Here is a 17,010-nt window from a genome sequence, read left to right on the forward strand (position 1 = left end):
AGTTTCTATCCAGGCCAATGCTCCCGAGGTCGAGTGCGAGGATTGGAAGGGATCTATGTAAAGCATCATCTTGTATATCTTTGGATAATTTGGCGATATGTTCAAATTCTATCGAATACTTGTAGATATTGTTATAATATTGAGTAGAGAAAGAAGTTATCGTTGTATATGAATCTCATCTTGCACAACAGGAGATATCTCATGAGCTCAATTATTTTTTATGATTACCAGTTTACTCCTAAGCCGCGAAAGGCGAGGAATCTGTTATGCATGTGTGGACTAGCAGTGCCAACGTATAAACAGCCATTTGTGATGTCTCGTCCAATCCTTGCAGATATTGGTGTCACATACAGACGCATACCCGTAAATGCGATAGGCCGAGATCTCTATGTCGACAAGCTCGTTTTTTTTCTTTGCGGTGATTCGAAATCTCTTTCCCGGAGAGACGAAGGAACTTGCAAAGAGCCCGTCTGACCATGCGTATGAGTCGTTTGCATACCACGCGTTGGGTCGGGCTACCTCTTGTCCAATCCAAGCTAGTGAGCAAGGATATGAGCAAGGATCGGAGGGAGCCGTTCGCAGTTTTCAGTAGGCCGGATCACGAGAGTCCGAGGCCTAGCGCCCTGGAGGAGCTTCGCTAGATGTTGGATATTGCCGAGAATGATTTTGGGTCCATAATCCATGGATTGGGGGATTGACCTGTTCCATCGCCAATATTCATGCAAGCTGTCTGACGAAAGTGAGCTTGTGAACCATTGAGGTAGAGAGGAAACCAGGGTTTCCAGAACGAGATTTACCCAAAGTTCACACCTAGATCAACGGCCTGCCGAGGCAAGACGAAGAACACGGTCCTGATAAGTTCAGCGCCAGTGACGCGAAAGAAGAAATTGTCCGAGCCCCGTATGCCGCGAAGCATACTTGTATTGACCCAGATGATCCAACCAGGCTCACAGCAAACACACTACTGTATCAGTTGAGGAAATCGACAAGTAAGTGAGCTTTCCCTTGAGAACAGGAGTATTAAATTCTGGTTCGGTTCGAAGCCAGGTGGGTGACCGTAGAAGGGCAAGCCTGTGGGTGTGGGTATATGAGAGATAGTTATCGAGCATGAGAACACCATACGAATGCATGCACTTCCCGAGACTGGGTTTCGTGTTGAAGAGGTCGTCTGATCCGCAGCAAGTCATGTCTGGGAAAAGGGCTTCATTATTTGGGTGATAAGGGCGCCGGATTTTAGTTGATATCAATAGAATCCAGGGCTGGGACGAGGACCAGTTGGAGATGATGCTGAAGGAATATCGATGGTGGTGGCTGCTTGATCCTTGTAAATTGATGTATTTAACGGGTTCGCATCACGTTCTTCCTGAGCGAGACGTTCACTTTCCTCTCGTGCCTTTTTCCTGTTATTCTGCCAGACCCGTTCCTCGTCCATCAGCTCTTGCAAGGCATCTTCCCATTCTTGTTCTTGGATCTCATCACCCGTACCAAGAGCCTTTTCGACATCCACTGGTTCTCCCTTCTGGAGTTTTTCAACGACTTCACGAAGCTTATTCAGCTTCAGATCTGCTTTGCGCATGTAGGTGTTGAAATCGGTCTGAATGCCCATGATGCGAATGGATTGTGAGCCAATGAGAAGATAAATCCAGATGAAGTAGGAGGCAGGGTTGACAGCCTTTTTGTTTGCATATTTGCCGGTCCGAGTCCAGCGATCACGAATACCCCTAGGTATTATGGAATGCCAGATCGAGGTTTGGGCCAGTTTGGGGAGTAGGGAGTTTTGTGACGAGGCATGTCTGCATCGGCCGAACGGCGTTGCTCGAGGGACCTTTGAAAAGGTCGTGCCGAGCAATCGACTTCTCAACATCGTGCGCACTCGATTCCTTGCAGGTAGCGACGGTAGGTTGCTGGCACTAAAACTGAAAAGGATGGTCGTCAGAACAGAGGCTGAGAGAGTCGAGCGCAATAAATAGTATTGGCACGTGATGAGAGGACCAGCCAAGGATTAGTTTTGGCGGAACCAAATCCGCCTGTTGATTTTATAGCCCGAATAGGAAATCCGAACGCGTGCGGGTGGACTAAATTGCATGAACCTCAGGCTGCGCTTGGATTGTGTCTACACCAAAAAGGTGATCATCCACGATGGTTATTATGAAGATAATAACTCATAGCCTCATATCGTAGCGACCATGACTATGTCTCCAACTATCGCGCCGATTGACCGTGTACGCGCAGATATCAACGCTGTTGCACCATCTGCACAAACTCTTCGACACCTTCGTGCATTACTTGGTTTAGAATCATCCCACAGCCTGGACGCCCCTCAATACAAGAGCCAAAAAGCCTTGCGCTTACAAAAGCCCTCGAAGATTCCGCCTGCCGCCAAAGGCACGTCGAAACGGAAGGAACCAAAAACTCCTGATTTAAAAGCTTCCAACCCAATGGTGAGAGAGGAAGCAGCACTAGAAAATCCTCAAAAGCTAGCAACAGAAGTCTTCAATACGACATTAAAACAGCTCGGTTTGGCCGCGAAGACGGCGAAGGGCTCTTTAAGGGCCGATGACGATCGTCCATCAGTCCGCCTTGTCCCAACCCAGAGACCTTTGAACGAACGATCGCCCAATAGGGGAAAATCCTCTTGTCGCAATGATGAGAAGCGAGTGGAATCTCAGGCTCCACGACAAGACTGGTCGATCACAGCTGATTGCGCTCTCCTTGCGTTACAATATCTGGTAGATGCCGCAGAATCTCAGGGTGCAAAGAAATTTGGTCAAATTGCTGGCCTTGAGAATGCCTCTTTGATCCTGCTCGACCGAACGATCACACTTGGCCTTATTACGCAGGCACAATCCCAGGCCTATCGAATATTCAGACAATACTGGAGTTCCAGCATTAACACATGTCCGTGCCCTGTTTCTCAGACACCTAGTCCAGCACAATGTCTTTTGGGAAGGCCAGACTCTGCCAAGGATCGTTCGATATTCGGCTTCAGCACATCTATGCAAAGCCAAATGCTGCGGCTGATGATCCAGCTGGGTCCAACTTGCATCAACAGTGACTTGGTGACTTCGCTCAAATTGGAAACCATCGGAAGCCCAGCATGGGTTTGTCTACAAGGGTTACAGGAAACGCACCTTAATGCACAGCAGACAGGGAACCAGCTGCGCACAATATCCTTAGCAATATCCAAGCTATATTCTCTAGCAAACCGCCTAAAGGCGACATGTTCATCCCTTCCAGACAACGTATTCGAATTGTTTGGTGTGGCAATGAGCATCAAGTTCGGCGCTTGGGAGCATTTGCATCACAAGTTTGACCCGGCTGTTGACTTCTGGCAGCATTTTGTCAGCGCAACACGGAGATATATCGCAAGCTCACAGAAGCCATCCTGCGCTGGAAAATCAATTCTACATTTACTCCGCTCGTTTCGGCACCTCCTCAAGGCTTCAGGTCAAGATGACACCCCGCCTGCAGACCTACTTGATCTTCTCCTACAAGCAGCTCGACATCTGCAATGTGAGCGAGAGATCTACTCACTTGCTGGAAAGGAAGGGACTCAGCTAGACCCCATCATATGCCTAGTCTCTACCTGTCAGGTCACCTCGTCGAGACTTGCAAGTTATGCAAGTGAGACTGATGTGGTTCTCGCCTCCATCTTGGAGACTCGCGACCTGTTTTCACACCCAATCAATCTGCCTCTGGCTGATCTTGAACGGGTTCTCCTGCATGCAGTCCAAGTACGCAAAGCGCTGCTGTACGTAATCCAAGATATTCAAGTGTCACGGCAATCTGGCAAATCAGTGACAGCATTTGTTGAGCTGGAGTACAACAGCTTCCAATTGATCTTTTGCTGCGTTCGATTCCTGTTTGATCAGATCCAAAAATCTTTAGTTGACGGCAATCAAAATCTCAAATCAGACCGGAAACAAATAATGCTGGCCATTCTGATCAAGAATGCAGATTCTCTTATACAGGTTGAGAAGTGCTGCATAATACAAGCATCCGCATTGCTCGGTGGTTCAAATGATGCGTTGGAGTTCGCTATTGAAACGGTGGCTTTCCTGAAGACTCAGATTTGTGTTCCAAACGAAGGCGATGCTCTTTCAACTGCTCTCAGCCAAATACAAGTTCGTATCTCTCAAGCGTATTGGGCGCGATATATACAATCCGTTGAAGCACGCGCCGACAGCCAGAAGCAAATACAGATATTGGAAAACTCAATTTCAGCGGTTGCATCTTTGTCCGTAACAGACAAGAAAAGCGCCTTTCTCTGCCTCAAGTATCAAAGGCTTGCATCCTGCTATGCGGACCTGCATGATTTTAAGACCTCCAAGCTGATACTCCGGAAAGCTATTGAACTTGACATCGAGTTGGGTTCATTACACGATGCTACAGAGTTGGCATTAGGAGGGCCTTCGCAAGCTTTGTGGTCGAAGACGGACTCGAATTGTGAATCTCTAGGCAGAAGCCTTGCTATGTTCGCTAATATGGCGCTGGGAGAATCTGTCGGCACCAATCAAGATATCTTGTTGTACGACTCAAGTAATCTACCACCAGTTCAACGCGCTGTCCTGCTTGAAAGACAGGTATGTTGCATATTAGAGAGAGGCCTCGGTGAGGATCACTTGCTTGGTATTGCTTCGCACTTACAATTCTTGTTGCCAATATTGGATCAGCCGAAGTACAAGGTGTTCCGATTGAGACTCGTGAGCTCTGTAATTTCTGCGAGATTGAAGAAAAACATGACTGTCGTCGGTACTCTTCTTACTTCTCAGCAAATTAGGAGCGTTCTCGATGGCGGCACGAGTGTATCTCAAGAGGTTTACCTCTCAGAGTTTGAGTCTAGCTTACGGACGATTCTTCAACTACAACATGATATTTGCATCGGTCAACTCAGCAGCGTGAGTCTCGCATGTTATCTCAAGACGTTGGGTGGGGTGATTGTTGAGTGCAAGACCTTGGACAGCTTCAGAAGGGTCATTGATGACCCGGATGGATTCATCAACCTTCTTCACCTATGTGTTGGTTATGCCAATATGCTGGAAAACCATCGAGCTGCCCACGCCGCTCTCGAGATGATACGTTCGATCCTGGATCTGGGTCACCAATCTCCAAACATTTCTAAAACAAGTGTCCTGGTCCAAATCGGGCGCTCACACATGCAAATGCAAAATAGTGAATCTGCCCATACTGCGCTTAATGCAGCACAGGTTTCTACTGCTGCGCAGGCTAGCGATATCTTAGTTGAGATCGACTTGGCCTTGACTTTCGCTGAGCAGTATTTCGCGAGACAGGAATTTGGAAAGTGCTCTTCTCACCTCGAGCGTGCAAGATCTCTCTGGGAAAGTCGCACGGCAACCCAGACAACCTCAAATCACAAGCTGAGATTGAAAGAGCAGACCCTCTTGTGTACTTCGGCTTATCTCACATCTCGATTGGCTTTCTACCAAGGAAATCTTCTCCAGGCTGCGATATGTGCAAGGCAAGCCGTGAAAGTGATCGCAGCTGTTTGGCTCTCGATATCGAAAGTCTGGGCGTCACATGGCCCAGTCAATAATGGCGGGAAAGATGATTCTGGAATAGAAGTCTTGAATGATAACTTCTCAAAACTTGACTTGTCGTCAAGCCATCACAGTGGCCGCTCCATTGCTAGTACCGTCGTCTATTGGCAAGAAATCTCATTGTACTACTCTGCTTTCAGCTACATGGCAACGCTTCTGGTGCATTGCGGACTATATTGCGACGCGGTATACTTCTATGAGCAGGCATTGAAGATCGCAATACAAGCGAATTTGCCTACTATTGTAGATGGCATTCGGAGTGAACTAGCATTGGCACATGCTCGGGCGGGACAACTAGAAAAGGCAAGGGTGTTGCGCAACGTGCCAGGTCTGATTACCAATGCTGGCCGCTGCTTGAGGCAAAGGCTTACTGTGATCAATCAAGCGGAAGTTGAGATACTGCTCGGCGATATCCCGACTGCTTGTCAATTACTGATGGCTGTCAAGAATGGCAATGCCGAGCCTAAGACGGAAGAAACAACCCGCAAGGTCAAAACTAAAACGGTCCATACCCTCCCTCGAGTCCGGACCAAAACCGCCACGCCAAAACCTCGGACAGCTACTAAGCGGGTGGACCAGCCAAGCGCAAAGAGTCCTGAGAAAGCTCTCGAGGCAACTATTGACCAGAAGATTTTGCTCGACAGGCTGGCTATGTTACATGCTCACCTCAGGTTGTACCAAGGCAATAAAGAAGTGGCAACGTTGCCCGCAGCTGATTTCGATGGCTCCAAAGGCAACCCAAGCAAAGTGATGTTCGACGCTTTGTTCCTTATCCGCTCAGCACTGAGACTCTTTTCTGAGGATGCGGTGAACAATGTGCTTGCTGAGACTGCAGTGGCACTGCCCGTGAGATACAAATCATCAAGAAAAAGCGGCAGAATATCATTTGTCCAGGATACTGCGGCTCAGGACAGTCGACCTAAACGATTGCAAGGAAAGAGCAAAGCATCTGGTGCAGCTGAGAAAGAGGTAAACGTACCTGGAGATGGCCGAGCACTACTTCATAAAGCATATCAAACCCTTGCAGATCTTCGAGGCGCATATCATTGGCAGATTCCTTCAGAGGCTGTCCACACTCTACACAAGTTATTGTCACAGGCTGCGTTATTGTCCACCGCGCTTGGCGATTCGCTTGTGCCTTCCTCAGTTGAGGTATTGGCGGATGCTTTGAGTCCTCTGGATCAGCTCCGCTCACGCGAAATGATCATTACTTCAAGCGAAATGGCCACGAGCGCCAACAGTGCAATCTCAGACTGGCCACATATTCGGCACTCATCGTCTTCGATTGACTCTATGGAACCAAGTGCAGACCTGGTTGGTACGATAGAGCTGCTGCCAGAGACTTGGTCCGTAGTGTCTATTGGGCTGACCAAAGATCGAACGGAGCTTTTAGTGGCTAGAATATCTCGTCACAGGTCACCTTTCGTCATCAGAATCCCACTGACAAGGCCTGATCCTTCAGCGATGGACCATGAAGAACTAGATTTTGACAGTGCTAAAGCTGAGCTAGAGGATATTGTGCTTGCAGCAAACACCTCAGCTCATGACTCAAGAGGATGCTCAGCCGACAAAACGGTTAGAAAGGCATGGTTTGCTGAACGACTATCTCTGGATAGTCGTCTTGCGGCTTTGCTTGACAACATAGAAAACATCTGGTTTGGAGGATTTCGCGGGCTGCTCTCTGCGAAGGCAGCGGACGCTATGGCTTTGGCAAGATTCGCGCAAAGTCTGTCAAACACGCTCGGTAGGCACTTGCCCTCGCGACAGAAGCCATCCAAGGCAGGAAAAGCGCACAAGGTTGAGCTACACTCACACGTATTAGAGCTTTTCCTGACGCTTGGTCATCCTCGAGAAACTGATCTAGAGGACTCAGTGACTGATCTCATCTACTTTGTGGTTGATGTGCTTCAGTTCAACGGCGAGAATAATGCTTATGACGAAATCGACTTTGATGCTATGCTGGTTGAAATTCTAGACGCATTGCATGCTTACCACGAAGGTACATCCAGCAATTCGCTGGAAAGGGAAAACTCACATGTTATTTTGCTCGTGGACAAGCAGCTGCAAGCATTTCCTTGGGAGTCTCTGCCCTGCATGAGAGGCCGATCAGTTTCCCGGATGCCTTCGCTGGGTGCCATCTGGGAGAGGTTGGAAAAGATGGGAGACCACCCTTCGAACCGAGAAGGTTATGTCGTCTCAGCGTCTGAAGGCACCTACATCTTGAACCCTTCATCAGACCTAGTGTCAACCGAAGAGACCTTCCGGTCTGTTTTTGAAGCACAGCTTCCGGGGTTCAAGGCTATTGTGAATCGTTCGCCGACCGAGACTGAATTTGAAACTGCCTTACAGGACAGTCCTTTGGTTCTGTACTTTGGGCATGGTGGCGGAGCACAATACATCCGAGGCCGAACGATCCGCAAATTGCAGCAATGTGCAGTAACCTTGTTAATGGGATGCAGCAGTGCCAAACTGTCGGAATGTGGAGTATACGAATCTAATGGCATGCCGTGGAACTATATCAATGGAGGAAGTGCAGCAGTTGTGGGAACGCTGTGGGACGTGACGGACCGAGATATAGACCGATTTGCGATGGAAACAATGTCAGAATGGGGCCTTGTCAACCAGGCAGATATTACGAGGGTCGTGGAGGGCAAGAAAAAAGCCGCCAGGAACCAGCCTTCGAAGAGCGGCACGCAAAAGACGGTGAAGATGTCGTTAGACCAGGCGATTGCACGAGCCAGGGATCGCTGTTTGTTGAAGTATTTAAATGGAGCGGCCCCAGTAATGTATGGGATACCGGTATTTTTGGAATAAACGGACAAGGCAGACTGGACAGAGCACAGTACGTTTCATGGTAGAAACACTACGGACAGGCGGCAGTGAGAGGCCCACCATAGCTCTCTTATTATTATCATCTTTGAATTTGGTCACATCTCACATCTTGCCTGGTCAGGCAAAACAACGTTGATGCTGCTCATGAACAAGTACGAAAACAGAAGGCACGAAGGTTGGGCAATAACTGGAAGGAACGATTGCAATAACGGAAGTCGGACCTTCGTTCCTCCGAAGTTGTAATGGTGCTAAGCTCGGAGTGGCAACCTGGCTTACCTTGGCTTTCCATAGATGCATGTTGATGACAGAGGGGCTCTCGGCCGACGGGGCCTACGGTTTGGCTCTGGGGGTGGGTGCTCTGGTGGCCTCGGGGGTGCTGGGAGTGCTGGGGATGCTGACCCCCTGGGTGAGCCTAAGCAGCCTCGTGAAGAGTGGTGCACACCACCCCTCCTTGGCCTGCGTGCGCCATGCGGGATTGACCATCACCCTCTCCGGGGCCTCCTGTTTACTCGTCAAGTGCTTCTCCCCGTTTATTCCACGTATCACCAGCCGCCAGCCCCAATTCTCCTGCCAGCTTAACGTCGACTCCCATCCATCCTCCAATACCCAGCACCCAGTCCCTGGTTTCAAGGCAACCGTTATTCCTGCACCGTCTACTGGTTCCATTATTGCTGACGTCTTCTCTACATAGCCTTTCCTTTCTTTATCGTCAGACGTTCCAACCAATTCACCCTCCTTTATCTTTCCACATGCAGCTCGATTCTCACCGCCGTCAATTGAGCATCACAATGCCTTGCCCGTGGTCTCGCCGCTGCAATGCACCAGCCAACAATGGCCTCACACCCACCGATGCCCTCCCATCCCCGACCTCTGCTCCTGATGTTGAGGACTGGAAGACCGTCCGCCGCTATCATCTCCGGAAGATGAGAAAGCAGGTTCGAAGTGTTGTCTTGTTCATGGCATTGATGGAAGCTCTGCGTGTCGGACCTATTCAGTTGGTCTATGCTGGAAAGCAAGGATATCCAGAGCCTGGTCCAGAGGACTTTGGCGTATGTCCATTCATGGCCGATTTCATCAGGCTGAGGAATATGAGGAGCTGACGTGGTTTTCAGATTGCTTACACCGTCGGATACCTATTCAGCTGGTTATACCTCTGCGCTTTCATGATCGTCTACGTTCCCCTCTTCAGCGTAAGACCATCCCCAGAATGACGAGAAGTACCTAGGATAGAAACGCTAACACAGGCTTCACAGTGGTGGGTCCCAAATTCCAGTTCAGATTCCGAGAAGCCCTCAATCCTTGCAAAGGTCGCCCAGGTTCTCAAGGACTTTAATATGCTCCTCCTCCCCTTCACCATCGGCCTGTGCCTCGTTCAGCATCTCTACTACACTGCCTGCGCCTTCATCTATGTAGACTCTCGCCAGGTCGGCTCTCGAAAGTTCCCGGCCAATACACGCAAGAATTGGCTCGTTCGATTCCTTTTCTTGGTGGGCATTGCCATCTCGACATCTACTGGATACGGTGCATTCCAGATCCTTTCAAGAATGGACCTAGCACACGTCAAGCCGATCGAGTACGCGGTTGTTGTCATCCCATTCCAAATCAACTTTGGTGTCTTCCTCGGAACCATTATGCAATTCCGCATGGAAAGGCGACGGGCCCGAAAGCAAGCCCTCAGACTCGAGGCTGCCAAGAATGAGCAGGCCACCATTGATGAGAAGCGAACCTTGCTCGATGTTTAAATCCTCCACCAGGGCTCGAACTTGAAGAGGCTACATGTGCAAGTGATGTCCTATCAATCCGAGACCAGGACAAGACCCGGATGCCTTAGGGCCGTGTGCAACAGTCTACCTCTTGAAGCGAAATGGTCAAGCATGGGCTTTGCAAGTCCTGTACTCGTATTTCTTGCATAGTTTTGGAACGAGCTGTTGGGAGTATGCAGCAGATGTGGATGCAAAGCAGCCGCTCTTTTTGTGAGGTTGGAATACTCATTCCTGGGGCTTGAAGGCGAAACGGCGAAATGTACAACCATTCAACGGTTATGTCGACGGGTTCTTGTAACTACGTATCGCTGTACTTTGCTAGACAAGTAATACATGTCTTTATACGTTAGTAAATGTGCCTTGTTACATCCACGATGACTTCCCCAATGTAAAGACGGAGAGCGCTCTGGCAAAACCAATGGGAAAAGGAGGTCAACGGATGGTCCACTATTACATACTACTAATCAATTCGCTAACCAAGGGATCCAGGTACTAAGCTGCTGAGGCCAGTCCTGAACGACGTTCCTCCACATCCACAGATTCTGGGGTCGTCACTGCCCTTCATCACTCCATCACACCCCACCTTCCCAGACAGATGTGCAAGACCAGCGTTGTCACTTGACTCCTAGGTTGTTGTACTCCGTCCTGTCACTCTGTCCACATCCATGGATGAAGAGGTAGGGGATTGAGAGCAATTGTCGCCCCCTCCCTGAGAGCTTGAGGGCAGCCATTTGACGCATCACCCTGAGCGTACCAGCTCATTGAGCTTCACCAGTCCGCTCGCACATCTGATTTTGATGCTATGATAAACAAAAGACTCTCAGCCTCGTTAGTGCGGCACTATGAAGGTGACCTAGACAGAAGTTCACGAGACCACATTGGGTGACCAACAAATGCGACAAAGCCCCGTTGTGCAGCAGAGGCATAAAAACTCCCCAGGAGGCTCACAAGGCCATAAACTAACTGGTTACATCTGGCCATTGGTAATAGAGACTTGGGCACCATCTGTCTAGCTATTAGCTAGGCGCTTCGTTATAATGGTCTTCTGACAGGTTCACGAGACGAATAGGTGCAAGCAGATACACCGTAAGTCACTAATTAGTAACGGCCAGCTACTGTCATCGATTCCTTCTCTTCTACATCTAGGCGCAATTTTATCGATTCATGCTGCCCTCTCTATTTCGAAGAAACTCTTTACGACCTTCTTCCACCTGATTACCACAATATACTAAAGCCAGTCCTTGTGTCAAACACGAGCTGGCAATCTGCCTCCAACGCCGACCTTCCTTTACTGGCACTATTTCTAAAGAGTCGTCGCCTTTCCCAACGGGCCGCCTGCTAACACAGCCCAGTGGACGACTATCCAGCTGACCTGATCAGTTATCGATGCCAAGCAGAGATATTCAGCTCCACAAGTCCGAAAACAGCCCAAGGTATGAACTGGAAATGCCGGAAGGATCAAAAGTGCATTGAACGGAGCGATTTTCCCAAAAGAGAACGAATGTTTGATGCTTCTCTAACCATTTGAGAGGTAAAACGTCAATATATTCCTGCGTTGAGCTGACCTTAATACGAGCTTGCCTTTCTAGCCACCAAGGCTGATGCCTTCGTGCAGCTGAACCACTCTCTACCTTGGTGCGTAGAGTTTCGCAGAGTAGCTACTCCAACAGCCCCCTTACTCTTACAGGATTCTGAACGCTCATACCATCTCCATCTAACTATGGTCTGTAATGGAGAGAACGCATTCAGCTCTGCGCACATTATGGTTCGAGAAAGTAAGTCAGTATCTTGCTCACCGAAGATGGCCAGTCCAATCGAATTGAATGCTATTTAAGAGTATTGACAATCGCTCGTTCTTGAATCGATACACAAGCTCACAAACTTGTTTCCCTAACGTACTTTAGAACTCCGCTTCCCTTCCACTATCATCGACTCATTCACAATCCTCAGCACTATTTAGCCACTCAAATACGGTGAAGGACCCTGTACTCCCAGTCTCTCAACAACAACCTTGCTATCCACGATGTACGGGGACTCCATCGTTGCGCTGGTCGCCTTCGCACTCTTCGCCAACGCCGCGCCTCTGGATGCTCGTGCTGACCCAGTTTCCACACTTTACCCAAGCTACACCAGTCAATACAACTACAAAACAGGCGCTGTCACCTATAAAGTGCCGCAAGGTCTAGTCAGCCGTGCCACCAACAACGGTGGTGCCGACATCAGCACTCTCGTCACCTTCGAACTCGACCAAAAATATGCACCCAACGATTGCCAACTTGTTTTTGACCTCATGAATTCAAGCTCAAGCGTTGGCGGCTCGAAAAAAGCTCAACTCTATACCGCCCTCGCCCCTGCTTATACCAGTGCCGACTCCTGGCCATCCGGCAACCTCCGTGACCAACATCTCGGCTCCATCAATGTCGTTAAAGACGGTCGTGCTACCTGGGAAGCGGGATCTGGCCCTCTTGCTCCCGAAGATGGGTATTTTGATTGTGCCGACATTGCTGGGCTGATTTATGGTGGCGAGATTGTTCCCCAGGGTGATGCGGTGGAGATCAAATGGCCTGCTAAGTTTGATGGTCCTAAAATCCTTGTCTGGTAGACTCGTTTATGGAAAATGATGACGAGCTTTGATCGGGTTGGGCTGGATTGGGATAGCTATGAATGGTACCCATAGTACACTGAGACAAAGTAACAGCTTCATATTTGAAGCTCGCAGTAGTGTGGAGGAGGTAATCAAATCTAATTGGTAATGAACAGCTCCACTCGTGAGCCCATGGGCCATCATTCCATGACGAAAACTCATTTGTTACACACATCGAGCAAGCCCATCCTCTAACGGTGAAGAAGTGTGCCGACCACGCTATGACGACCTAGCAGCATTGCAGCAACATAAACACGCGTCCCACGATCAACAAATAGCAGAGGCCGAACAGCGACTAGTGGACTCTAATATAATGGCCCCATGGGGACCTGAAAATCCAGGCTCTTCGTATGGGATTCGGACAGGAGTCGAGAACAAACTCCAAACACAGTGCTTCTGCGCAGGAGAGCTGAACCTTGTGTGTGCTTAATTTGATAGCAGCCTTCGGACTTCGATGGGGACAATGCTTCGATCTCGAATTCCAACGTCTGACAAGCGGCAAGGGTCGCGGACAGCATCCTTTATCGCTCCACGGATGTTTATGCTCAGCTGGAGATTGGATCGTACCCCGCCAAGAGGATAATTCCGCTCCCTGTTGCCAATGCCCTCTACATGAGTAACCTGTCCCGAGTCCGACCGGTCCAACGAACCTAGCATTTGACCTTCAGTTCTTTATCACAGGCTACAGCCCAGAAGGATCGCAGTATGGCGGTGCGTGGGCTCAGCTGAGCGAGCGCGGGAAGCAGAACACGAAGAGAAGCACGGGTGACTTCTCTCTTTACTTTTTCCTCTTTCACGACTGCATGGCTGGCTGGGAGTTCGTATCGCGCAACGCAACTGGTTTGCAGTGATCTTTGAGACCACCGGGCTGAAAGCTGAAGAGGTGGTGTTCCTTGGTGTGCACGCCCGGAACAGAGATGTCTGAGCGGAGTCTGATTAATTAGTCAAGTAAGAAATAGCTTGACTCTTAACAATTAGACCTTTTTCAGTGTTTGTGGTTGTTTTGGGCATGCTTGCGCAGAACGGTTCTCGGCACCTCTGTAGGACACTAGGCGTCGCAGGCGTTGCAGCCACAATGCCAAAACGCATTTAGTTATGTAGTGGAAGCTCTGAGGCTGTGAAGGTGTGGGCAGAGACATAGATACGCTAAAATGTGTACGTGCCATTCAGTTGGGGCTTTAGTTTAGGAGTTCTCAGCCTTGCACCGCTCCCACCCACCGAACAACCTGACTCGTAGTTCTAGAGCATGATACACCCTCAATGAGAATCCCAACCAAACCGGTTATGAATCACCTCGGTGCAATTGAATAGCGTAATTCAAGTTGTTTGTAATCATGCCTAGCCGCCACTCGAGCACCGTGATCTGATGGACACCGAAGACGATAAATCTTTGTATTTATGCTCAAATTATATTTATAAGACCGCGAGGATAGCTCAACCCATTTCTCGTGGTCCGTTAGGGCGACTTCTGTTCTCACGATCTTTCCTCTCCTGTTCGGCCCTCTTCATACGTTCGTTCCGCACCTTTTCCCGTCGAGCCTTCTCCCGCCGACTCGTCGACCTGGTACCACTGCTATCAAGTGCTCTTGGCCCGCCAAGAATCTCATAGCTATATGTCTTGCTACCTGGACAGGGACAAGCATCCCAGGGTGCGATGTTCCCATAGGTAGTACTGCTGCCGCCTGTGCTCACAGCGATGGTAGGGTCCACGTAAGGTGGGACTTTGGGTGCTAATGTCCGACATGCCCGCTCGCGGCGGTCAATGCGACTCTCATCTTGATCCGTAGTGGAATCCAGACTGCTGTTAGGTTGTCCTATTTGGCTACATCCCCGAGTGGCAGATACAGGGCTATGTGATTCTGGAATACATGCCAAAGGAAGAATAGTTCTTGGCTCATATCTGACTTTGTGGCTCCGCATTGCAAACACTTTGGAATTAGTTTGCGGGGTTCGAGGGCCGGCCGGTCTGGCGACAGGGGCAGGCATGATTGGGACTGGAAGCTGGGGAAGTGGCTTGTTTCTGCCTTGGGTTGGTTTATGAGTCATGCCGGTCATCGTGTCGACTGGACTCTGTGATTCCATGTCGAACATGAGCGAGGTTGGAGTGCCCGGCGTGGGTAAATTGCTGCCGGTGGGTGATACATTATTTTCATTATCATCATTGGTCCTGTCGAGACCAAAGTAGGAGAAATCAATGACATTGGTGTTATGAGAGAGGGAAGCCTCATCGGGAAGGCTGTCTTGTTGGATGGCCAGGAAACGAGAGTATCGGCCGGAGTGCTTTGTCTCGAAGGTGATACTGGTTTGTGATTGTGCTATTGAGCCATAGCTTGGTTTCCGTCTGTGGGCGAATATTCTCGGTGCTAGCTGTGTCACAGGATGTCGAAGAGATGGGATGCATGCACATATGATGCCAACATTGACTTCAATGGTGGACCACAATAAGACTTTTGGATCGTTCACGTTATTCAAAGTCGCAGTATATAGTGCTACCAAACGAGCAATGGAAGCTGCACAAACGCTGTAGATTTGGATGTCAGATTTTTCGTTCATATCTTAGCGGGATCAAGTACTCACAATGGCCCAAGGAGGAAGAGACATGTTAGGATGATGGCTTGCTTGCGTGGTAGAGTGAGAGCCATCAAAACAGGAATCGGCAGAATGCAGATTATAATATCGGTGGCCGAATTGAAAGAAGCGTTGAACAACCAGAAGGTCAAAAAGTTGATACACCGACCACCTTCGATGCTGTTGTCCCAGCTGAATGAAATCGGCTGACAGGAGAAAATGGCAACAAATAAAGCAGAGACTCCATAAGCGGTGACTATGATACCTAGTGCCCAGCAGGCGCGTTGATAACCTCTATCGATAGAGAAGCGAAGGTATTGCAGAAGCAGTGAATCTTTCAGGAAAAGGACGCTAAGATTATAGGTCAGACTGGCAGACCATGACTCCTTGAAAACGATATGTCAGCAAGAGTAGTATGTGACACTCGAAATAGACGCACCTGTAAGAGCGTTTCCAAACTATCAGCCACCTGTGTCGCCTTGCCTGTCGATGCTAAAAGACAGTGAGCTATTATTCTCTTGCGTAGTGATGAGTACTTACATTGGGCAATGACGACTGCAAGTCCAAGTGAAGCACTCCAAGCAATTGCGATTAAACAGTCATCTATACCAACGTGTTTCACAAAGGCCAGGCGAGAGAACAACCTAGCAACAACACAACAACCGGAGAGGACAGTCAAGGCCACAGCGGTTGAAGAGATGGGAGAAAGAGTTGGCATCTTGGATGCGGTGCCGTTGCCGGCGGCTGATCGAGACAGAACTCAATGCAGGTATACTGACGACAGCCACGTTTTGGTAAACTGATACGAAGGACCAAAGGGCCCTAAGAAGGACAAAGATATAATTAATACTCACGGAGAATAACTTTACGTTGTAAGAACGCCATCCTGGAGTCAAATCGCAGCAGGGTTAGAGAATTGATTGACTTGGCTGGTCCATGCGTGTGCTATAATAAGTTGCCGTCGGTAGGTTGGATGGCGAAGCCATAGTTACGGGCACGGATCATGTCGCTCAGGTAGAATGAGAGTGGTCGAGAAGACTGATCATGCCGTCATCGGCGATCTGGCCAGCCAACCCTGGTTGGATCTTTCATTTTTTTTAACTGGCCAATGTGCTTTTGAAGGGATCGGCATTTGAGGCGGATGAAACAATAGGGCATACGGCGGCCTGAAAGACCTTGACAGTAGAGAATAGAAAGAAGATATGGAGATGTCACTTGGTCAGTTACCAAGGAGTTTGCCAAGGCTGAGGTCTGCACAGGCCAATCATAGCACGAAAGGCCGTGTGTCCTTCTTCCCATCACCAAGGATTGGAATACTCCATACTGAAGAGCACAATGGCACCTGCAATGTATGGAGTACTTGTAGAGACCTGAAACCTTGGACAGCACTATTTTCAACATAGTCAGTCATAGCGTCCTACAAGCCTCCTGTATCGCCAGTCAATCATGCCACGCGGACCACTATCATACCCACGCGGTCAAGGGCAGGGTCCGTGCCACGAATGCCTGTCCAAGAGATTCTACTAGACCCTCTACGCTCAGATCAACAGTATCCTCGAGTCGACGAATACTGAGTGGGTGTTCATTGAATATGGGACGACGGAGTTTCTAGCTTATCCAAATTGGGATGCCTCGATACAATGTC

At 49.2% G+C, this 17,010-nt stretch overlaps 5 protein-coding genes across 5 annotated transcripts; 3 read left to right on the plus strand and 2 right to left on the minus strand.

Annotated features, from left to right (window-relative positions):
- Positions 1-1,243: 1,243 nt before the first annotated feature.
- A1O9_04383 (uncharacterized protein) lies at positions 1,244-1,864 on the minus strand (the record flags this gene model as incomplete). The annotated part of the gene is made up of 1 exon (XM_013406675.1): positions 1,244-1,864. The coding sequence occupies one exon, from the start codon at positions 1,862-1,864 to the stop codon at positions 1,244-1,246; it is 621 nt and encodes a 206-aa protein (XP_013262129.1).
- Positions 1,865-2,186: 322 nt separating this feature from the next.
- On the plus strand, positions 2,187-8,372 carry A1O9_04384 (uncharacterized protein; the record flags this gene model as incomplete). The annotated part of the gene is made up of 1 exon (XM_013406676.1): positions 2,187-8,372. The coding sequence occupies one exon, from the start codon at positions 2,187-2,189 to the stop codon at positions 8,370-8,372; it is 6,186 nt and encodes a 2,061-aa protein (XP_013262130.1).
- An 806-nt stretch (positions 8,373-9,178) lies between these two features.
- A1O9_04385 (uncharacterized protein) lies at positions 9,179-10,060 on the plus strand (the record flags this gene model as incomplete). The annotated part of the gene is made up of 3 exons (XM_013406677.1): positions 9,179-9,439; positions 9,503-9,580; positions 9,644-10,060. Coding segments are annotated over 3 exons (756 nt in total), but the record flags the coding sequence as incomplete, so codon positions are not given.
- Positions 10,061-12,176: 2,116 nt separating this feature from the next.
- Positions 12,177-12,755, plus strand: A1O9_04386 (uncharacterized protein; the record flags this gene model as incomplete). The annotated part of the gene is made up of 1 exon (XM_013406678.1): positions 12,177-12,755. The coding sequence occupies one exon, from the start codon at positions 12,177-12,179 to the stop codon at positions 12,753-12,755; it is 579 nt and encodes a 192-aa protein (XP_013262132.1).
- Positions 12,756-14,231: 1,476 nt separating this feature from the next.
- On the minus strand, positions 14,232-16,083 carry A1O9_04387 (uncharacterized protein; the record flags this gene model as incomplete). Its single annotated transcript, XM_013406679.1, has 3 exons — positions 14,232-15,318; positions 15,375-15,751; positions 15,805-16,083. 3 exons carry the CDS (start codon positions 16,081-16,083, stop codon positions 14,232-14,234), a joined length of 1,743 nt encoding a protein of 580 aa, XP_013262133.1.
- Between the last annotated feature and the right edge of the window lie 927 nt (positions 16,084-17,010).

This window comes from Exophiala aquamarina, assembly GCF_000709125.1.
Source record: "Exophiala aquamarina CBS 119918 chromosome Unknown aczIA-supercont1.3, whole genome shotgun sequence".
Taxonomy (NCBI): Eukaryota; Fungi; Ascomycota; class Eurotiomycetes; order Chaetothyriales; family Herpotrichiellaceae; genus Exophiala; species Exophiala aquamarina.